Raw genomic sequence first — 23,712 nt, 5'->3', positions numbered from 1 at the left:
AAATTCTAAAACACAAAAAATAAATAATGCGAGAGCAGAACACATAAAACACATATGCACAGAGATTTTTCCCTGGATCCCAAAACCAAGACTACCAGCTTGATTTTTCATTATGTTCCTTTCAATGTTATAATACATATTTATACATGCTGAAGTATCCAATACCATGGACCGAAAACCATCGCGTCCAGTACCATGGACCGAAAACCATCGTGTCCAAAAAACATGTGCAAAAATCATGCACAATACCATAGGTGGGTCTACCCAACCTAACATAGGGTCCAAAACCAAAGTTTTCCGAGGCACTACCCCAGACCCTATAAAGTGGGGTTACGGGTGCCCCTCAAACCTCCTATTAACTACATGGAAAGAATATAACACAACCCAACAAATGATCTGTACTAGACCAGACATTCCACATGCAGTGGGAGTATTGAGCAGGTTTATGTCAAAACCAGAAGGAGTACTAGATAGCAATGAAGTGGATTTTTAGGTATTTGCATGGCACTAGTGATTATGGTTTGTGCTACCAAGGAAGAACAGGATTGGACAGAGTGTTGGATATTCATGGCTTTGTTGATGCAGACTGGGCTGGAGATCTGGATCAAAGAAGATCTACAAGTGGGTATGTGTTTAACCTATTTGGAGGTGCAATCAGTTGGATGAGTAAGAAACAATCTGTAGTGGCACTATCAATTATAGAGGCAGAATACATGGTAGCCATTCATGCAAGTAAGGAAGCAGTTTGGTTACAGAGATTGTGTTCAAGTATGGGGTTAGTACAGGAAGCTATAAGGATAGACTGTGACAGCCAAAGTGCAATTTTCTTGGCAAAGAACCCTGGATATCATTCAAAGGCAAAGCACATTAATGTTCAGTATCACTTTGTGAGGGATATGATAGGAGACAAAAAGGTGTTGCTAGTAAAGGTGGACACCTTGAAGAATATTGCAGATGCATTAACAAAATCTGTGAGCTCTGAGAAGTTCTCTTAGGGTAGAGAGACAATGGGCATTTCAAGGCTAGAAAAATGACTAAGCTCTCTTGTGGCCCCCTGTGGAAAGAAAACAACAAGTGGGAGAAGGTTGGGTTGTGTTATATTCTTTCCACATAGTTAACAGGGGATTTGAGGGGCTCCCGCAACCCCACTTTATGGGATCCGGGGCAATGCCCCAGAAAATTTTGGTTTTGGACCCTATGTTAGGTTGGGTGGACCCACCTATGGTTTTGTGCATGATTTTTGCACCTGGTTTTTGGACGCGATGGTTTTCGTTCCATGGTATTGGATGCTTCGGCATGTATAAATATGTATTATAACATTGAAAGGAACATAATGAAAAATCAAGCTGGTAGTCCCGGTTTTGGGATCCAGGAGAAAATCTCTGTGTATATGTGTTTTATGTGTTCTGCTCTTGCATTATTTATTTTCTGTGTTTTAGAATTCATATGCAGGTAATTTCTGTACGAGGTTAAAACCTACATTCCCTACCAACTTTGCAAGATCAAATATGGAAATATTAGCGTGACATTTCTTCATGTCTTCAAGAACATTATAATATATATCTTCATCTTGAGCAGGGTGTGCTGAAGTGGTAGGTGGTGTGACTTTCTTTGATACCTCAGGAGTGTCAAACTTGTTCTTGTTATTTCCAGAAGAATTCTTCTGAGATTGTGCACTTCTGGATTTGTTATGTGTGCCCTAAGTAGGATTAATAGGAGGTAAAATCACAACTTCTTCCTCGCATCTTGCTTAGGCACCAGTCCTTTTCTCCTCAAAATTATATTACTTAGATGGTTTTTGAGGAGGATCATCACTCAATGTGGACTCACCAACAACTTGTCAATCATTATTCAAGATAAGATAAAATGTGAATATTGAATCACCAACACTTGTGTTCTCCTCTCTCGAGGTTGGTTCATCAGTCTCTTGAGTCTGCTCTAAATGCTCTTCTAATGAGAAAATTTTTATAATATTGGCAGCCACAACATTCATATTTTGTTTCCTTTTCGAGCATGTTTTCTCTGAATGTGCTTCTTAATGAAGAGTATAGAAGTTATCCATGCCTAAGTTCTCAACATTGAATACAACATTAGAGCTCTGTTCAAACTTAGTTGATTGATTGATGTCCTTTATAAAAAATCGATTAAAAGATGTATTATTAGTAGAAGCCTCACTTGACTTCGTTTTGAGTTTCAAATACTTCATTGATTAATAATTTCAAGGATTTAGTCAAATTTTCCATGTCAAAAGGACATTTCTCTTTAGTTTTAGTGGAAGAGGCTTGGGAGGCTTGGGACATTTTACTAATGCCTTTGGAGTCCTTTGAATATTCTTGACCAACAGTGACCTCAATTTACATTAAGTCCTTTTCAACAATGATCGCTTATGAAAAGTCAAGCCAAAGTTTCTTTTACAACACACTTAGCAAAAATAGAAATGCTAGTGGGCAAGGTGGTGGTATAATAATCCTTAGTAATTGAATCATGAGGTTGCACATCAATGGGGAATTTTTTTTAAATGAGTGTAAATCTTTTATTAAAATGTTTATCCTTTTATTTACCCCCCATCTTAATGTTTATGAGTTCTTTAAGTAACATGGAAGGATTTTTATCATCAACAAAATTTTATAAGAATAAATGTTTAAACTTCTTCTAATTTGTGATTGAATTAGGTGGAAAGCTATTGTACCAAACTAATGTTCTACCTTCTAGAGTGTATAAAATTAGTCTACAAACAACATCATCAAAATGTACCTCTAACATCCATATATGCAAATATAAATCATTAATGTGATATTCGACCTTCACTTTCTTATCTGGATCATACTTATTAAGCAACCTTTCCAACTTCTTTGGTAAGCGATGGAGATTTCTCGAAAGAGAAAGAGGCACTTGAGCCATCCAATCTAATTGGTCATCGACCATATCTTTGTTCTCCTCTTCCTCCTCACTCTCTTATTTTGAATACTCTTCACCTTCATCTTTCAAATTCTTGTTGTTATCCATATGTTCATAATTTCTTTGTCGTTCTTCGTAAAAAAAAATGAAAATAATCCCTGTAACCTTCTATATTTTCCCCAATAGGTGGTGTAATCTCCCCTTGATGCTAAGTTTCTTCAAGAGAGTCAGCTAAGTATTATAGGGTTACATTAACCAATTCTTTCTACAAAATAAACAAATGTACCATGACAAGTTTTCTCTTTCTTTCTTTGCTTATGAGGAAGAACATATGTGACAAGAAGTAATTTAAGATATCTAATAAACTAACGGGTAATCATCCGAAGTTTCCATAGTTTCTCATAAGTAACTTTGTAAGAACCACTGGGAACTTGATGAGATGACTCTTTTTTCTCAGATATATGAGTTGGAGTTGAGCTCAGACAATTGATACCTTACATAGAATTTTATTTATGTGAATGTGGGGAATTATCAGCCATAAAAGTGTTGCCCTCCTTCTAGCACCAAAATTGTTGACAGTGTTGGATGTTGCCAACAATCACGGGGTATTCTAGATATGAAGTCCCAATTAGACCTCACACTGTTTGGAATAGGAGACCCATCCGGGAAATAGGCATGGATGCCATCTCCTTAATGATTTTCCTTGGCTGCAGTAAACAAAACAAGAGAGAACACATATACTTTCAAGATGAACAAGTATGTCAGCCTTGTGATGTATTCAATTGAAAAGTGTATAATGGTTCTTTAGTGGAAGGGACAAGAAAGTGAATCTTTAAGAGAAGAGTAATAGTACTATTCTATAAATGACACCTGCATATATCTGAAAGAATCATTATTTATCTTGTGAAATAGTTCACATAGAAATAATGATCATGAAAAAAAGAGACATACACTTCAAAGTTTCATACTAAAGCCAACGAAATGGTTCTTTTTAAATGTAAAAACATAAACATACACTACAAACAATGAAATAATAGTCTTACTATCATTCATGACATATGCATGAAAGTGTTCCGGATCCAAGAGCTTCAAATTGTAAAGTGAAATTCCCAAGATACACCATTACAATGATACAAAAAAAGTTTTAGCAGTGAAACATTAAGCCATCACTTGCTCCTCAAAAGAATAATCTTCTCTCCTATGCCTAGCTTGAGAAGCCAAGGTGGAAATTCCTGTTATTAAGTTATGAGGGTGTATATATAACAAATGAGGTGACTCTCCACCTCTCTTGTGACTTTTGATTTTCCCCCATGACTCTTGATCTGCCATGTGAATTTTCAAATTCCTATGAGACCTTTGAGCTTCTACATGACTCTTCACATTCTATGTGTGAACCTTGGGCTTCCACACATTTTACATTTTCTCATTTTTGAAAATACTATTACATTTCCACAAATTTGTGGCAAAGTAAATTGACAACACATGACTTTTATGGTGACACTTTGAGAAGCCATGACTTGGTGATGGTGACATGGAACTTCATGGCAATGTATCAATGCCAAGATTTTCTTTTTGTTGCTATCTTCACATCTCCGTGATAGGCCTTAATTACACTTCATCTTCATCCTCAAAGAGGCTAGTTATGATAGAGAGTCTTCCATGTGATCCTGATATTCATTCTTCCATCGTGATCTAGTGTCCCATTATCTCTTTGCTTGATGATCTATTTATGTTTTCAACTTCATAAGTGTCTTCTTGTATCATCTCCTTGACATTCTCCTTGAGCATCATCCTTCCATGTTAAGATAATAAGACCTGCAAATAGAGGTCACTCATGACAAGACAACATCAGTTCCAAAATCCCTTAGTCTCTCCTATTTCTCATGCAACACATTGACTAAGCTGGGATAGTGTGCAATATTAAGGAGAAGACCTAAGGATTATGTAGTGTGTAGGAGTAGGAGGCAGGGAGTGAGGGCTCATGCACTATGACTGCATAGTGTGTAGTGGTTAAGAGAGTGGGACACATGGCTACGTAGTTAAGGAAGTTAGGAAGGCATAGATGACATGCCTGCTCACTGTGACTATGCAGTGGTGGTTCTGGAAGGGACGATCAATTTACTATGTATTTGAGCACTACAGAGATAGAGACATGGCCTGACTATTGACTGGAAGTGCACAATGTGCAATGAAGGAAAGGCTAGTTAAGGACTGCAAAATGGGAAATTGCAGTTGATAGTGATTGAGCACTGATATTGTGCAGTGCGTAGTTGATGGAGGCATTTCTCTGAAGTTCAAGTATGTAGGAAGGTTGGTGCTTTGTCAGGAAAGTTGTGAAGACAGATAAAACTCTTAAATTGAGTAAGTGTGCAATCAGTAAGGAAAAAATATGAAGTTAGAAGAATGTAACAAGACTTGAACATGATCACACCCTCATAAATGACCATACACATGGTAGTACGACACTCAACACCCAAAATCAACATGCATCCATCGAAACGACAAAAAAATGACACTTACCTCCTAGTGTGACACTTAAAATATAAGTTTCGACATAAGTGTCGACTGTAACAAGAAAGTGTGCAATGCCTTAAGAATAATTCCAATGCATGTCCCTATGATAGATAAAATACATGAATGCAAGAGAAAGCACCAGATATCCCTCTTATAGGTCTGCCATAACTTCCTTTCACAAAGAATGACACTTTCCTTAACAAAAGACGACACTTTGAATTCCTTCAACAAGGGAATTATACATTTAGGAAGCAAGTATTGGAATGACTCTAAAAACTAGAAATAAAAGTTCACATGATCAAAGGAAGGCTCCAAAGTTTGAATATAGGCTAAAATTTGGAGGGTTTTGTAGCAACGACAACACTTCCCAAACTAAGGAAATCAATCACATGAGAATCTCATTGTAAATAAAACAATGTAAACTATGAAACGGGAACTGATACTGTTACCCGTTTCGTAGAGATAGCAAAAAAGTGACCTGATTTTGAAAAGGGGTGATGCAGAACAAACATGTTTTTTTTAGACCATAGTTTTTGGCACTTTAATTTTTTTATGTACATTACGTTTTAGAATCATAGTGATTTTCATGCTGATTTAAAAAAGTGAGTATTCTGCATCACCCCCTTTTTTTAAAAGACCTGTTTTTTGGCTTTAAATTTTCTAATGTATAAAATGTAAATAATTATTTTGTAAATTTGATCATTGTTGAAGTGGGCGTTTTCTTCACATTTTCTTGTTTTTTATTTTAATTTTAACTTTTTTTTTAGTGAGGTTTTTATTGTTTTGCATTTTTAAATTAGGAGGTCGATATTTAGAATTTTCGATATTCTACATATTTATACATCCTTAATTAATTTTTCAATCCACATGAAATAATTGTTTCTAAAAAACAATATTTTTTAACAATGGACATAAAAATAACCATTTTTAACATAAATATAACTAAAAAACTACACGTTTTGATAATTTTTTGCTAGAATTGACATGTCAAAATCGCAATTTTTATATGATAATTTTAACTAAAAATGGTTAAATAATAGCTTTTTTTATGAATTTCATGTTAAAAAAATAATAATAATCACTTTTTTTTTCAAAAAATAATGATTAACTTAAAAATCAATGCGAAAATCACATATTACAGATATTGAACGTATAACCTCACCCACCCTCACCCGCTCCCCCACCCGGCCCGGGCGCCCTCACCCGCCCAACCCGCGCGCCCTCACCAGCCCCCTGCCCGGTGCCCTCATCCGCCCGCCCTCACCTGGCGCCCTGCCAGGCGGGGGCGCGAGCCACCCGGGTGGCGCGGCCGAGGCAGGCGCCACCCGGGCGGCCCGCGCCCCCGCCCGACAGGCGGCAGGGCGATTACCGAAATCGCCCTGCCGCTTGCCGGGCCGGGGCGGGGGCCGCCTGGGTGGCGCGGACGAGGCAGGGTGGGTGAGGGCACCCCAGGGGGGGAGGGTGGGTCAGGGCGCCCGGGCAGGGGGGCGGGCCGGTCAGGGCGCCGAGCGGGTGAGGTGGGTGAGGCCGCCGGGCGAGCGGGCAGCCGGGTGAGGGCGCCGGGGCGGGCGGGCAGGGGCGCCAGGGCGGGCGGGCAGGGGCGCCAGGGCGGGTGAGGGCGTCGGGCAGGCGGGCGAGGGCGCGGGGCGGGCGAACGAGGGCGCCGAGCGAGCGGGCGAGCGAGGGCGGACGGGCAAGTTAGGCGGGTGAGGGTGCCAGGCGGGCGAGGGCGCACGGGCGGGTGAGGGCGGGTGCCGGGCGGGTGAGGCTGGTGAGGGCGCCGGGCGGGCGAGTGTGGCGAGTAATGGCGCCGGGCGGGCAGGCGAGGGCGGGCGGGCGAGGGCGCCGGAAGGGTGAGGGTGGATGAGGGCGGGTGAGGGCAGGCGGGCGAGGGCGCCGAGCAGGCGAGGGCGGGCGAGGGCGGGCAGGCGAGGGCGCCGGGCGGGCGACGGCGGGTGGGCGAGGGCGCCAGGCGGGCGAGGGCGCCGGGCGGGCGACGGCGGGTGGGCGAGGGCGCCAGGCGGGCGAGGGCGGGTGAGGCGAGTAAGGGTGCCGGGCGGGCGAGGCCGCACGGGCGGGTCAGGCGGGTGAGGGTGCCGGGCGGGCGGGCGAGGGCGCCGGGGGGGCGAGGGCGAGGGCGGGTGAGGCGGGTGAGGGCGCCGGGCGGGCGGGCAGGCGAGGGCGCCCGGGCGGGTGAGGTGGGTGAGGGTGCCGGGCGGGCGGGCGAGGGCACCCGGGCGGGTGAGGTGGGTGAGGGCGCCGGGCGGGAGAGGGCGCCGTGCGGGCGGGCGGGTGAGTGCGCCTGGCGGGCGAGGGCGCCGGGCGGGAGGGCGGGTGAGGGCGCCCGGGCGATTCCCGGAATCGCCCTCACCCGCCCGGGCGCCCTCACCCGCCCGCCCGCCCGGCGCCCTCACCCACCCGCCCGCCCGGGCGGGTGAGGGCGCCGGGCAGGTGGGCGGGTGAGGGCGCCCGGGCGGGTGAGGACGATTCCGGGAATCGCCCTCACCCACCCAGGCGCCCTCACCCGCACGCCCGCACGGCGCCCTCGGCCGCCCGCCCGGGCGGGTGAGGGCGCCGGGCGGGCAAGGGCGCCGGGCGGGTGAGGGCGCACGGGCGATTCCCGGAATCGCCCTGGCGGCAGGGCGATTCGGGAATCGCCCGGGCGCCCTCACCCGCCCGCCTGCCCGGCGCCCTCACCCGCCCGGGCGGGCGGGCGGGTGAGGGCGCCGGGCGGGCGGGCGGGTGAGGGCGCCCGGGTGGGTGGCGGGCGGGCGGTTGAGGGCGCCCGGGTGGGTGAGGGCGCCCGGGTGGGTGAGGGCGATTCCCGGAATCGCCCTCACCCGCCCGCCCACCCGGCGCCGTCACCCGCCCAGGCGGGCGGGCGGGTGAGGGCGCCGGGCGGGCTGGCGGGTGAGGGCGCCGGGCGGGTGGCGGGCGGGCGGGTGAGGGCGCCCGGGTGGGTGAGGGCAATTCCCGGAATCGCCCTCACCCGCCCGGGTGCCCTCACCCGCCCGCCCGCCCGGCGCCCTCACCCGCCCGGGCGGGCGGGCGGGTGAGGGCGCCGGCCGGGCGGGCGGGTGAGGGCGCCCGGGCGGGTGAGGGCGATTCCGGGAATCGCCCTCACCCTCCGGCCCGAACGGCGCCCTCACCTGCCCGACCGCCCGGGCGGGTGAGGGCGCCGGGCGGGCGGGCGGGTGAGGGCGCCCGGGCGGGTGAGGGCGATTCCAGGAATCGCCCTCACCCGCCCGGGCGCCCTCAACCGCCCGCCCTCCCGGCGCCCTCACCCACCCGCCCGCCACCCACCCGGGCGCCCTCACCCGCCCTCACCCACCCGGGCGCCCTCACCCGCCCGGAATCGCCCTCACCCACCCTCACCCGCCCGCCCGCCCGGGGCCCTCACCCGCCCGGAATCGCCCTCACCCGCCAGGGCACCCTCACCCGCCCGCCCGCCCGGCGCCCTCGCCCGCCCGGCGCCCTCACCCGCCCGCCCGCCCGGCGCCCTCGCCCGCCCTGCCGCCCGGGCGGGTGAGGGCGCCAGGCGGGCGGGCGGGTGAGGGCGCCCGGGCGATTCCGGAATCGCCCTGCCGCCAGGGCGATTCCGGGAATCACCCGGGCGCCCTCACCCGCCCGGCGCCCTCGCCCGCCCGGCGCCCTCACCCGCCCGGGTGAGCTGGCGGGTGAGGGCGGGTGAGGCGAGTGAGGGTGCCGGGTGGGCGAGGGCGCACGGGCGGGTGAGGGGCGGAGGGCGAGGGCGCTGGGCGGGCGGGCGGGTGAGGGCGCCCGGGCGATTCCCGGAATCGCCCTCACCCGCCCTCACCCGCCCGGGCGCCCTCATCCGCCCGCCCGCCCGGCGCCCTCACCCGCCCGCCCGCCCGCGCGGGTGAGGTCGCCGGGCGGGCGGGCGGGTGAGGGCGCCGGGCGGGCGGGCGGGTGAGGGCGATTCCCGGAATCGCCCTCACCCGCCCGGGCGCCCTCACCCGCCCGCCCGCCCGGCGCCCTCACCCGCTCGCCCGCCCGGGCGGGTGAGGGCGCCGGGCGGGCAGGCGGGTGAGGGCGCCCAGGTGGGTGAGGGCGATTCCTCGAATCGCCCTCACCCACCCGGGCGCCCTCACCAGCCCGCCCGCCACCCACCCGGGCGCCCTCACCCGCCCTCCCGCCCGGGCGGGTTAGGGCGCCGGGCGGGCGGGCGGGTGAGGGCGATTCCGGGAATCACCCTCACCCACCCGGGCGCCCTCTCCCGCCTGCCCGCCCGGCGCCCTCGCCCGCCCAGCGCCCTCACCCGCCCGCCCGCCCGCTCGGCGCCCTCGCCCGCCCGGGCGATTCCGGGAATCGCCCGGGCGCCCTCACCCGCCCGGCGCCCTCGCCCGCCCGGCGCCCTCACCCGCCCGGGCGGGCTGGCGGGTGAGGGCGTGTGAGGCGAGTGAGGGTGCCGGGCGAGTGAGGGTGCACGGGTGGGTGAGGGCCGGAGGGCGAGGGCGCCGGGCGGGCGGGCGGGTGAGGGCGCCCGGGCGATTCCTGGAATCGCCCTCACCCGCCCAGGCACCCTCACCCGCCCGCCCGCCCGGGAGGGCGAGGGCGCCGGGCGGGTGAGGGCGCCCGGGCGATTCCCGGATTCGCCCTGGCAGCAGGGCGATTTCGGGAATCGCCCGGGCGCCCTCACCCGCCCGCCCGCGCGGCGCCCTCGCCCGCCCAGCGCCCTCACCCGCCCGGGCGGGCAGCGGGTGAGGGCGCCAGGCGGGCGAGGGCGCCGGGCGGGCGGGCGGGTGAGGGCGCCCGGGTGGGTGAGGGCGATTCCCGCCCGCCCGGCGCCCTCGCCCGCCCGGCGCCCTCACCCGCCCCGCGCCAGGCGGGTGAGGGCGCCGGGCGGGCGAGGGCGCAGAGTGGGCGGGCGGGTGAGGGCGCCCCGGCGATTCCCGGAATCGCCCTGCCGCCCGGGCGATTCCGGGAATCGCCCTCACCCGCCCGCCCGCCCGGCGCCCTCACCCGCCCGCCCGCCCGGGTGGGCGGGTGAGGGCGCCGGGCGGGCGAGGGCGCCGGGGAGCCGGGCGGGTGAGGGCGCCCGGGCGATTCCCGGAATCGCCCTGCCGCTAGGGCGATTCCGGGAATCGCCCGGGCGCCCTCACCCGCCCGCCCGCCCGGGCGGGTGAGGGCGCCGGGCGGGCGAGGGCGCCGGGTGGGCGGGCGGGTGAGGGCGCCCGGGCGATTCCCGGAATCGCCCTCACCCGCCCGCCCGCCGGTGCCCTCGCCCGCCCGGCGCCCTCACCCGCCTCAGCCACCCGGGCGCCTTCGCCCGCCCGCCCGACACTCTTACCCGGCTCACCTGCCTGGGCACCCTTGCCCGCCCAGCGCAGGGCGATTCCGGGAATCGCCCGGGCACCCTCACCCGCCTGCCCGGTCGGCGCCTTCGCCTGCCCGGCGCCCTCACCCGCCTCACCCGCCCAGGCGCCCTCGCCCGCCCTCCCGCCGGACGCCCTCGCCCGCTCGCCCGACACCCTCACCCGCCTCACCCGCCTGGGTGCCCTTTCCCACCCGGCGCCCTCACCCGCCCGGGCGGGCGGGTGGGTGAGGGCGATTCCGGGAATCGCCCGGGTGCCCTCACCCGCCCGCCCGTACGGCGCCCTCACCCGCCTCACCCGCCAGGGCGCCCTCGCCCGCCCGCCCGGCACCCTCATTGCCTCACCCGCCTGGACGCACTTGCCCGCCCGGCGCCCTCACCCGCCCGGGCGCCCTCTCCCGCCTGCCCGCCCGGCGCCCTCACCCGCCTCACCCACCCGGGCGCCCTCGCCCGCCCGCCCGGCACCCTCACCGCCTCACCCGCCTGGACGCCCTTGCCAGCCCGGCGCCCTCACCCGCCCGGGCGCCCTCCCCTGCCCGCCCGCCCAGCGCCCTCACCCGCCTCACCCGCCCTGGTGCCCTCGCCCGCCCGCCCGCCCGGCGCCCTCACCCACCCACCACGCCCGCCCCCGCCCGGGTGCCCTCACCCACCCGCCTGGGTGAATCCCGGAATCGCCCTGCCGCCTGCCGGGCGGGTGGCACCTGCCTCGGTCGCGCCACCAGGGCGGCCCACGCCCCCGCTCGGCCCGCACACAACCCCCGGTGCCACAACCCCCGGGGCGCGGCCGAGGCAGGGTGGGTCAGGGCGCCGAGGCTGGTAGGTGGGTTAGAGGTAGGGGACGAGTCGGGCTGTGGCGCCCACCCTAGCATGTTATGGTTGAAAACATGTTAAATTTATACTTAGGAAAGAAAAATGATATTCTACCAAAAACATTAATGTGTTTTTTTCCTCATAAACAACTTTGTTTGACACATAAAAATTTGGTTTTATTAGCATTTTTTAAAAATGTTGAAAATTGACCCTAAAAAAAAAAATCATTATTCCAGTATCATCACTTTCATTTTGAAGCAATATTTTGCACGAAAATTTCATAGTAAAGTTCGTAGTTACTGCCATTTTTAAAACATGTTCAAAATTAACGCCTAAAAAATAAAAACATCGTTCCAGTATACACACTTTTCGTTTTTAGCACTGTTTTTGATGTTTTTTTGGGGTTTTTTGGCCAGAGTTCCCGTTTTGAGTTTATAGTTCCCGTTTCATAGTTTACATTGTTATAAGTAGGAATCACACAATCCATTATTAGAAATGATAAAGCATTGATTGTTATAACACATGATATTATCACTCATTCCTCATAGAAAAATCATTATATAGGTAATTATACTTATTTGATTAAGTTATTGATTGGAAACCAATGGAGTGACTTCAACTCTCCACCCAACCATGTTCTCTTGGAACTGATCACCCTTGAGCCAAATTTTGAGTCTAAGGAGTTATGTTATTAAGGGTTTCACACCAATCATTAGTCAACAAACAATCTAGGTAAGGGTTCCACTTTATAGGTGGTATATCAACTACTCCCTATAGTAAGCACCAAAGTGACCCTCGACCCAACTAGATTCAATGACAAATATTCACCCGACGCTTAGTGATACACCGTTCAATTTTAGGAGGATGAATGCACTATGCACGTGGTTTATTAGCCCTTCGAGCAAGCACATAAATGGTTTATCAACCCAAATGCAAGAAATTAATGGTTTATCATCTCCAAGAAAGAAACGCAGTGGTTTATCATCCCTCTAAGCAAACACATAGGTGGCTTTTTAGTCCCAAGGAAAGCACCTAGCTGTTTATTAGCTCTAGGAAAGCACTGAGTGATTTAACTATCCCAAACTCTCACTAAATATCTCTTCCCCGCGAATATACCACTAGTCTAAATAGAGAATAGGGATCATTGTCCCATAATAACAAAACACTTGCTCATGAGAAAGGTTGTTCACGATTGCATATCAAAATTTTTATCATCTTTCCTTCACTTGTTTCCCTTGCTTTTTGCTTCCATTTTTTTTTGTCTCTCCCTTATGCTCCTCTACCATGCACAAACATCTTTCCATGCTGACCATCTCCCAGGTTTCCACCAATAACGAGAACAATATGGGATCATCCTTCATCTAGGAAACCCATATAGATTCAAGACTTGCACTAGTTAGGCCATAATTATTCAATGAAATAGGTGGAAAATCAAATGTAGTGGTTGGCTTACACTCAAAACAACAACTTCATCTCCTCAGCCTTTAAACTTATGCCCACTCCTCAGTTCAATCATCATTTTAAACACAACCACTCACACACATATATGTATACACATTTACACAATTGTTCATACAATAATATTTACATGAGGGGTGACCAAAAAGAGTTGTTATAGTTCCAAACCCTAGATCTAGGGTTGATTGCATATTTTGAGGGTGGCCTAGATTCAAGAGAATTTATCTTTCAATAGAGTGCCTAAATTTCTACCAGGTCAATTCTCTTAAATGTAGAATGATTTTAATTTCCAAAATGTTTTTGTACTAGAAATTAAAAAAAAAATGACAAAGTTATGGTGCTTTAAAAATTTGTTGTAGAAAAAATTTCATTACAAATTTCACCATTCATTAGAGGAATTCCCAACATCTTTTTCTTGAGTGTTATAGTGATTTGGGGAGATCATTATTGATCATGTCCATGGTGAATAAATCCCTGACTCCTAATACCACATGCCCCATGTTTTATACAGATATTGAAGGCCATCCACCCTTGGGAGCATCTATTCATTGCTTGTTAGGACATTTCACCTTAGAGAGATACATATCCACCTTGGAGGAGATCTATGAGGTTTTCATTTCCTACTTTGAGGAGTTAGTTGTGGATCTATCCACTTGGAGGCCTTTAAAGGCTAACAGTTGCAGCTTTCACTAATCTTTTTACTCTTTTAATTTGTTGAAGACTTGTAACTATGCACCTTGACCACTTCATTATTTTGTGTATTATTGAATATTATTTGAATAAAATCATTCTTTACTCCTTCCTAGGCTAGATGTTGGGTTTCACATGAATAATGTTTATTTTATTATGAAAGAAATGAGCTAGATTCTATATAAAATGTAGTCATTCCTTATGTATACTCATGGTTTGCTTTTTGGAGGATTCTCGTGTTGGAGATTCATTGGCATATATTTCTCAGAGCATAAATGATATATAAAGGCTTTTTTTTGTGGGATGCATAACTATTTGGTGTTAATTCTTGAAGTTATTCTCCATTGGTTTCCATTTGGTGCATAAAGATTGATTAAACATTTTCAAGTCTTTTACAAAGCTAACAAAGTTAATCCATTAAAGGGTAATAACTGCCACTTGGAAGGAAATAATTTTAGGGTAACTTATATCTTATTCCCTTTCTTATTTTAGCAAGTATCTAATTTCTAATGCCATCTACTCTTTTAGTAACTCTTGGAAGATTGTTAATTATTATTACTATGCTAGATAGTTGAGTTTTCTAGTGAAGGTGCTCTTTTTAGGGACCCTTGTTTGTAGGCCTTTGTCTTCGTTTTCATTTTGATTAGATAGAAGACTATTAAGTCATTGGCCCTAGTCTTTTCATCTTAATCCATAGAGACAATAGCCCATTTTAAAAGATGTTTCTTCTTGGTACCATAAGACCTCTTAGATTTTTCTTAAATCCATTTCCTTGTTAGATTTGACACTAACATCTATTTCTTTCCATCACCTCTTTTATATCTTAAAAATACCAAAAAAAATATTAATTTACTAAAGCTACTCTCACATCACTTCATGCCTCGTTGCTTAGCTTTTGTAATCCTACTAGGGATACTCCCATTGAGCTGAAGGAGGGCCAACCTAAAATAGTAAAGGGGATAAATTTCTTAGGCGATATGACTCCTATTAGCTCTCTCTTGGGTTGTTCCTTGTGGATTAGGAATTTTATAATCAAATACAATTTGGGAGAAATCACACACTTAATTCCTATTTAGTGGGATTGGATGTGATTTTTTAGTAAACCCACTTGAGTATAAAAACATAAACAATGTCACGCACTTCTTTTTCAGGACAAGTTAGATAGTTGCTAAGTAATAAAAGTTTGGACTTGCGAGCTCTTTTATAAAATGAAGATGTTTACTTGGTTGTTAATTTACCAAGGTTTACCATTCAATGAATGACACTCAACATTGGGTGTTAGAAATGAATTGTGTCCTCATTGTGGTGAAGTTGAGAAAAATTTTCATTTATTTTAGAATTGTAGATATGTTTGAGACCACTAAAACTGTGTTAGGATATTTGGGGTTGTCTTTTCTTTAACCATTTTTTTAAATGAGTATTTATAATTGATATCAACTTCATTGGACCTCTTAATTTCGAATCAATAAAAAAATTATAATTTTGAATTAAAATAACTTTTACTAAAAGATCATTACTCAATTATTTTGTTGAAATATAGTTGATAAGAAATCTTTTATGTGGTTGTATGATATTTATGTTAATATATAAGCAACATTTTCATATGACAATCGATGTATGAAAACGATGTCAATTGGGGTATATCAACCACATTAGTAAATGGGGTTGTGCTAGAATGGTTAGAATAGTCATACATGGTCAACCAAGATCAACTATGATCAATGAATATCAACCATGGTCTCCCAAGGTCAACCAAGATGTTGATGGTTAGAATGGTCAAACATGGCCAACCAAGGTCAACCATGATCATTTTGTTGAAATATAGTTGATAAGTAGTCTTTTATGTGGTTGTATGTTATTTATGTTAATATATAAGCAACATTTTCATATGAAAATCGATGTATGAAAACGACATCAAATGGGGTATATCAACTACATTAGTAAATGGGGTTGTGGTAGGATGGTTAGAATAGTCATACATGGTCAACCAAGATCAACTATGATCAACAAATATCAACCATGGTCACCCAAGGTCAACCAAGATGTTGATGGTTAGAATGATCAAACATGGCCAACCAAGGTCAACCTTGATCAACTTCAGCAACCCTTGTCAACCATGGTCAATGAATCCACCCCATGCACGTTAGCTGTAACTAGCACAACCCCATTTACTAATATAGTTGATATATGCTAATTGATGAAATTTTCCACTTTTACGCCAATCAACATATATCAACACATTAATAAAAGAGGTTATGCTAATATATAAATAACATTTCAAAAAAGACTCTTCTAACCCGGTTAGGTTCGCAAAAGTAACTTTCTTACTCAAAGGATGTAAAGCCTTTAATGCCATCTTCTCATATCTCAAACATTGTAACGTAAATAAGATTGGAAACTAAAAGGAAGCTCCAACGGGACATTGGTTCTGTGGTGCTCGTCGGAGTGTTAGGACAACCATAAAGGTTTAGATTTAATTCTTACTAATCCGCACGCTCTATATGATATGTATGAGTTGAAAGGAAAGACGATATGTAAATTTATAAAAATAAAATAGGTGTTTTCAAATTTGACATTTTAATCTATTCTGTAGTACAGTTCTTCAAAGGTGTATTAATTAAAGCTTCCAACGGAAAATCAAGAGAGAGAAAACAAGTAAATAAGAGCTTAACAAACATTGCTGGAAGACTTGCTTATTGTTCACAATGCAATTAAAAGGGAGCCATATTGAGTTTAGGCATATCTTCGCCTCCAATTGTTCGATTCGTACATGTGTGCTTGGAAAGATTCCAACGTTTTACCTCAGGTTTAAAGACACCTCCTGTAGTATTGTTGGAGATCCCCTCAATAAGAAGAGATTGTAAAACCGTGGGGAAACTTTCTGATGGCTCCCTCATGTTGCCAGCAAACCATGCCTTAACAACTGTCATCTGCAAGCCAAGTATGATTTCTTAAGGTTAGCATACAATTACCAACAATTACATCCTCTTGTTATTTGCACGAATAAGTAAGAAGCACGCTTATGGATATTCAGCAATGACAATGGTCCACCTGATTCATTGTCAGTGTCCCTGTTTTGTCACTACAAATTGTTGTAGCAGAACCCATAGTCTCACAAGCTGACAACCTTCGTACCTGCAATTCATGAATTTTTAAGATGCTGAAAACCCAGTCAGCCATCAATCCATAGCAATAAATTATTTTGAATAAAATACTAACCAAAGCCTTGTCAACCATCATCTTCTTCATTGAATAAGCTAGACTGTCAATAAAATTAAAAGAAGACGAGTTAAGAAAAGAAAGTAGCTATCCATATTGTTACTAAATGGTAATATGAGTAAGTTAAATTTAAAAACTTCTGTGATCAATCATACGTCAAGGTGACTGCCAATGGAAGTCCTTCTGGAACTGCAACAACAACGATGGTGACCTAGAAACAGATACTTCCGTTAATATTTATGTTCATTACATTTTCATAAAATTCTTGGAAATGACTATAACATATTTGTAAACAAGAAATAAATGATTTTATAGAAACCATCCGTTCAAGCATAAAACTAGCAAGATATTGAAGGTGGCATATGCCGGCCTACCGCAATTGCAAAGATTTTAACAACTCCATTGATTGCATCTCCAACCTTAGTCTTTCCTGCTTGAAACATGGGTTTCCCTTTGGAGTCTAATGTATGTCCTGTAAAGAATCTGATACAACAAAACATGAAGTACAGTCAGTGCAGGGAACATATGGCAGTGGAAAACACAAACAGTTTAGAATAAAAATTCAAGGGTAGTATCACTTACCTAATCAAGACGATAACAAGGACTACAACTGCAACTGCAAGTCCAACCTTACCAATAAAAGTCGCAACACCATTGAGGCGGACCTATTATAAAGAGGACTCTCTGTGAGCGTTGAAGATGTGAAGATACCATCCATGGCACAGAATGGAATGCAAATTAAACGAGTTGGAAAAGGCAGACCTGTAATGGAGTTTCTTCCGTATTATCATCTGATATGCTAGCCATTAATACACCCCACTCAGTATTTAATCCGACACCAGTTACCTGAAATAAGGCACTACAACCTCAAATCAACTCCCTACTATCAAACAGAACAGATAACAGTAATGATAGAGAAAAATAATCCATTATATCGCAATCAGGAATCGCAATTATTTCAAAACGAATAACCAAGCGTAACAACTCACCAGCATGGTACCATAGCCATCCGCCACCTTACAGCCAGACAACATAAAGGGCTTTTTCTTATTTTTATCAACCTATTAAGAAAAAGAAAAATGAAGAGCCAGTCATAGACTGATGCAAGTGTTGCAAACTTTAGCATCACAAGCTTCTGGGAAAAATTCCGACTTTGCTAATAGGCTAAGATGCAAAGAGATCAGCAAATGAGGTACATACGTAATTGCTCTCCCCAGTCATACTAGATTCATCAATTGACAGGGAATGTCCACTGATAAGAATGCCATCTGCAGGGACCTGTAAAGGAAAGATGAGTCTTTCATAGCATGGTTATTCAATTTCTCAAATGAAGAAAGGCATTGATGGCATGAGTACATTTCCAATTTTAATATACCTGGTCACCAGTATTGAGGGGCACAATATCACCAACAAGAAGATTGAATATGGAAATGTCATACCTTCTTCCACCCCTGATAACCTAAAAAAAAAGTACAAAACAGTGTTTAATAACAATACCAAAAAGCAAATCTCAAGCATTCTTTTAATAACAATACCAAAAAGCAAATCTCAAGCATTCTTTACGTCTTCTTGCTCCCCTGATCACCTTAAAGGCAGTACAAAACATTTTTCAAGCATAATACCAAAAATAAAATTTCAAACATTCATTCTATTTGTTTTTATTGATAGTAGGCTATTTATTATTAGAGGTTTTGGAAGTTTTCTGGTTTATTTTCTAGTTTAATTGTTTCAGAATTTAAAAAAAATTGTTGAAATAATTGGAATTACAAGTTTAAATTATAAACTCTCTACAATATAACCAGTAAAAATGCTACATATATAAATACATTCAAAACCTAATTTAAATAACAAAAATCAAAATTTAACCAACAAAATTTTCACCCACTAAAAACTCCAAGACATCTCATAATTAAACAACACCCATATATACACATACTAGGAAATTTCAAAGATTAGACCACACCCATATATATACACATACCATGAAATTTCAAAGATTCAGTCAATTGATGACCGGAGACGCACCTGAAGTTGAATATCTTTCTTCTCTTCATTCAGAATTTGGAAATGGAGAGATTGTCTGTAATCACTGATTGCTGCAAATAAAGAGACAGAATTATCAATATGTGAATGAATATAAGATTATACCATTCCTGAAAATAGGTAAATATAATGTATACAATGGCACTGTTTATTCCTTGGATATGACTCAACATTCACAGACTCCCATATTTTTACCGTGTAGAAAAATGAGTGATTACATACACGACACTAGTAGACAATGGAATGAATAGGAAAGGATGCAATTCACTCTCTTACCAGCGATGTGATAAAGAGCGCCGTGTTCCATAATAGAAGCTAATTTTATAGCAAAATTTTTCATTTGCCTAAATGATAAAAGAATTTTCCAGACATTATCAATTCGTTATATTAGTAATTGCTCATCAGATGTACTATTGTCTCTCTCTTTCACATTTTGGTTTTGTTTATAACTCTTTTCATGTTAAAGTATATTCAGTGAATTTGATTGCATGGAACCTAGCGTTGTAAGTCACAGGGTTTTTTTAATTTCGAACCTGAAAATTTGAACCTTAGGCTTTGAGAGTGGGCGAATCTCAACTAAACAATCCAATTCTTTGAGGTTCGGCCTATGAAATTCGACAACGTACTCTCCTGCTCCCACACTATTATCGCATATATTTGTGAAGCCGGTGACATACGCCGGCCGTGGAGAATTGAGGCCTTCACTCGCTGCTGCGAGTTCTACTCCTCATAAGGAACTCGATAAACACGACTGTGGTATGACTTGCTTTATACACAGAAATGAAGGTTGTATCCATTTCTTCCGCATGGGGTAGGGGTATTATGGAGTTTATATAAGTGTAGTTGTATTTCTTTTTTCAGATTATATATCAGCACAATTACATAAATGTTGTTGATAGGTTTATGCCAAATAACATTAATAAATGTGGTTGATAGGTTTATGCCAAATATTATTAGAAATATGAAACTCACTGCATGAGCTTGCTCATTTCATTTAACATAAGACAATTTATACCAGTAGACAAGCTTAGATTCTACAATGATTCATAGACTCTCATTATTGTTTACCCAAATCTAGCTCACTCCTACCAACTCTCCTCACTCACATTGATGACTCATTGTCATATGAATAGTCATGGACGATTTCGTGATTATTATTCTAACACCTCCCCTTAATCACAACCTAAATATTAACTTGTCCTCTGGTTTCAATCTCAGGTAAGCTTACAATGGTACATAAGAAAACTTGATAACAAAGCTTTCATTTTCACCTTCTTGCTAAAGGGTTCATGCTTGTTCATCTTGTGTAGTTTCATCTTCACCTTTCTTACCATAAGATAGTGGCGGGGCTTCTCCTTGTTACGTTTTCTGCGCCAAAGGTGGAACACTTGAACTCGTAATCTCCTCTTTCTTGATCTTGATTGTGGGCTAACATTCTTTGTATTCAACATTGTTGTGGGTTCTTGAGACTTATACTTGTCCTTAATGCTTGGAATTTCTTCAACATTTATTGTTTCTTCCTCACTGTAAATATCTGCACACTTAAAGAAATGTTAGAATTATATAAAAGACCATAAGAACCATGCTAATTCTTGTCATCCTGAGCTTTTAAGAGAGTTTTCCTTTCTTCATATTTCTTTTTTGTCATAGTTGGTTGTTTCATGTCCTCAACCTCTTTAATCAACTATGTTGTTGCAAACATGTTGTATTGCATTTGATTTGTGTATAAAGGTAGACATCTCTTCTCACCAAATAAAAACTCATCAATAAGATGCTTTTCATGCATCAGATTGAACCACTCTTCATGAGATACATACTTCTCATCACTTCACAGTCTCTGCATCACAAGGAATTTCCTCACTATCACATGCTACTCTATTATCCGATACAAACACACTTTTAGTCTTGATCCCAACTATGGTGCTTTTAATGCAATCACCATTTTTAACAACACCTTCATCAACTTCAACTTTCTCACTCCACTTCATGTTGTACTTCATTTCACACCAAAAAAAATTCGCATTACATAGTTCACCAGATTCATACAAAATAGTGGACAAAATGTTTTTATCTAGAGTTAATATGATGAGAAGAAATGTTATGGCACCTCTACTCTTATTGGGGGTATTTATCAAAGTTTTTTGAACAAATTGCTATAAATCTACTGAACCAAACAATCCCTCCATTTTTATTGCCCAAATTTTAAAAATTTTCCCTGGAACTTCCATTAATTACTTCAATATTGCACCAGTGTTTTCAAATTCTCCTGGTTGACCCACATCTATATTTGGATTCATGTTTTCCTTGAGCATGAATTCTATTGATAGAAACATTCCATATTCTTCTGCGACTTCTATCAATTGATTCTTTCTTTTAAGTTGTTTCAATCTTCTTTGCAAACCCATCATGACTTCGCATACTCCTCTTATCTTTTACAATTTCTTTGACCATGATGATCTAACATGTTGAAGTTTTGCTGAGCTCTACCATGGTTTACAAGCTACGCCCGCACTCCAACTCCTTGTGCAGACTCCTCCGATGCAGATCTGCCACACCAGATCTTAGCAATGGCTTGGAGCCATGCTACTCAATGGCCTTACGACTTTCCTTTGCCAGATGCCACACCACAATGTACAAATCAACACATGTCCACGTTCAACTGCTTGCCAAACACCCGCATTAATTTCTGGTTCAAGGACTTTGAGTACCAGATCTCACATTGGCACTCAGAACTTCACATGCAGCAGTTAAAAGACAATAAATGTAGCACTTCAGCGACTTCACTACCATGGTCACCAACAGTGACTTGATGACTTCTTTCAGCATTCTCTCAACAGCGGCCGATGCACAAAACAGAGTAACTTTGCAAAAAAATCTCTTGACACTGCCTCCAAGACACAAACAGAGTATCTTCAGTTCACAACATGGTCCTCCAATGTGATTATACTCCGCAATCCACACGACCCACATAGGGCTTCTTCACACACTTGTCTCCAACACATAGCGACTTTAACACGTTGTCTTAACAATGCCTGACACAAAATCTCACAATGTCAAACTACATAACTTAATCCACAACAAAATGCTTGCACTTTCACTGCGTTCCAGTGAATTCCATAGCCACGATCCAAGAAATTTTATTTGTCAAATAATGTTCCTTGAGCCCTCGGTTTGCTCTCAGCATATCCACTCACAGAATTTCACGCCACCACACATCCACTATGCTCAAACCAACTATAGTTTCAACTTACAAACAACGCTCTTCAACAACACTACACACTCAGCTTCTTTCGCATGCTCCAGGCTTACACATAGCCACACCACTAAGCCGTCACGACTGCACACACCAACGAGCCCACAACTCTAGCTCCAATACCATATCCGAAATATGAAACTCACTACATGAGCTTGTTCATTGCATTCAACATAGGATAATTTATGTAAGTAGACAGTCGTAGATTCTATATCAATTCACCGTATATTATTATTGTTTACATAAATTTAGCTGACTCCTGTCGTCTCTTTGCCAACTGATATTCATGGCTCGCCGTCATATGAACAATCATAAACCACTTCCTGATTATTATTCTAACCATATGGACAAATACATTCATAAAGGTCAATTTTATATATATATATAGTACGCTAGCACCGAGGAGGAATTTGAACAGATAATATATGCAATGAGCATCTAGGCAAAGAGTGTCTTAATGGTGTACCTATTCACCATGGATCCAATGCCCAATAACTATATTAATAATTATAGGGATTTAATATTAATATTGTATAATTATATAAGCAATAATGAAGTTTTAGGATATTAAACTCTAATATTATAAATGCTAAAATCAAACTCAATATTATAAAAGTTATATATATATATATATATCTCTGTTACTTTTATATTACGAACTTAATATGATTGACTTTTAACTTTTGTTAAATATAGTAAATATAGGGTTGACCAAGTTTGATCATGGTCAATTATTTAAACATTGATTATAAAGATTAACTTTGTTTAACTATGTTGGACTAATGTGGTTGACTATGTTTGACTATTAATATTAATCAATAATATTAATAGGAGTTTTTTACCGAAGTTAAAGAGTGTTGAGTGTCACACATATTCAAACATTGTCTAACATAGTCAACCACATTAGTAAATGTAGTTAACTAATTTTGTAATGTTGGTTTGCAATATTGGATAAATTACAATGTAATGTAACATTGCGAAAATGTTTGTTACAATGCGACAATGTAACATTGCAACAATGTTTGTCACATGGCTTGACCATGTTCACCACGGGTGAAAATGATTTGACTAATTTGACCATGGTTGACCATATTTTTATATGAAACCAATATTATAAACCGTAATATTATAAATCATAACATCAACACTAATATTATAAACCCAATATTATAAAGCCAAAATGTTACAATGTTTGATTTTGGTCAATCATGGTTAACTATAATTGAATATGGTCGAGTTACAATGACAAAGGAAAAGTATGAGTGACTTTTGACTTTTGTTATATATGGTAAATATAGGGTTGACCAAGTTTTATCATCATCAACTAATTAAACATGGACTATAAAGGTTAACTTTGTTTGACTGTGTTGGATTAATGTGGTTGGCTATGTTTGACTATGTTGGACTAATGCGGTTGACTATGTTTAACTATTAATATTAATCAATAATATTAATAAGCAATTTTGTTTAGCCAAAATTGAAGAGTGTTGAG

At 44.9% G+C, this 23,712-nt stretch overlaps 1 protein-coding gene across 1 annotated transcript in view; it reads right to left on the bottom strand.

The window, feature by feature from the left end:
• The window catches only part of LOC149241482 (calcium-transporting ATPase 8, plasma membrane-type-like), a 203,752-nt gene that overhangs the window by 84,260 nt on the left and 95,780 nt on the right, over window positions 1-23,712 (bottom strand). The window contains exons 5-15 of the mRNA XM_089370560.1: window positions 18,950-19,020; window positions 18,300-18,383; window positions 18,125-18,202; window positions 17,914-17,985; window positions 17,687-17,770; window positions 17,507-17,589; window positions 17,299-17,407; window positions 17,080-17,135; window positions 16,925-16,967; window positions 16,757-16,840; window positions 16,507-16,635 (exon numbers count right to left, since the gene is read on the bottom strand). Of these exons, the coding sequence (XP_089226686.1) occupies window positions 16,507-16,635; window positions 16,757-16,840; window positions 16,925-16,967; window positions 17,080-17,135; window positions 17,299-17,407; window positions 17,507-17,589; window positions 17,687-17,770; window positions 17,914-17,985; window positions 18,125-18,202; window positions 18,300-18,383; window positions 18,950-19,020 (893 nt within the window). The remainder of the gene's footprint in view (window positions 1-16,506; window positions 16,636-16,756; window positions 16,841-16,924; window positions 16,968-17,079; window positions 17,136-17,298; window positions 17,408-17,506; window positions 17,590-17,686; window positions 17,771-17,913; window positions 17,986-18,124; window positions 18,203-18,299; window positions 18,384-18,949; window positions 19,021-23,712) is intronic.

This window comes from Pinus tabuliformis, chromosome 8 (assembly GCF_031772625.1).
Source record: "Pinus tabuliformis cultivar Carrire ecotype Pingquan chromosome 8, CPIR1, whole genome shotgun sequence".
Taxonomy (NCBI): domain Eukaryota; kingdom Viridiplantae; phylum Streptophyta; class Pinopsida; order Pinales; family Pinaceae; genus Pinus; species Pinus tabuliformis.
The sequence above is the reverse complement of the archived record's forward strand: the minus strand, read 5'-3'. Positions and strand labels throughout refer to the sequence as shown.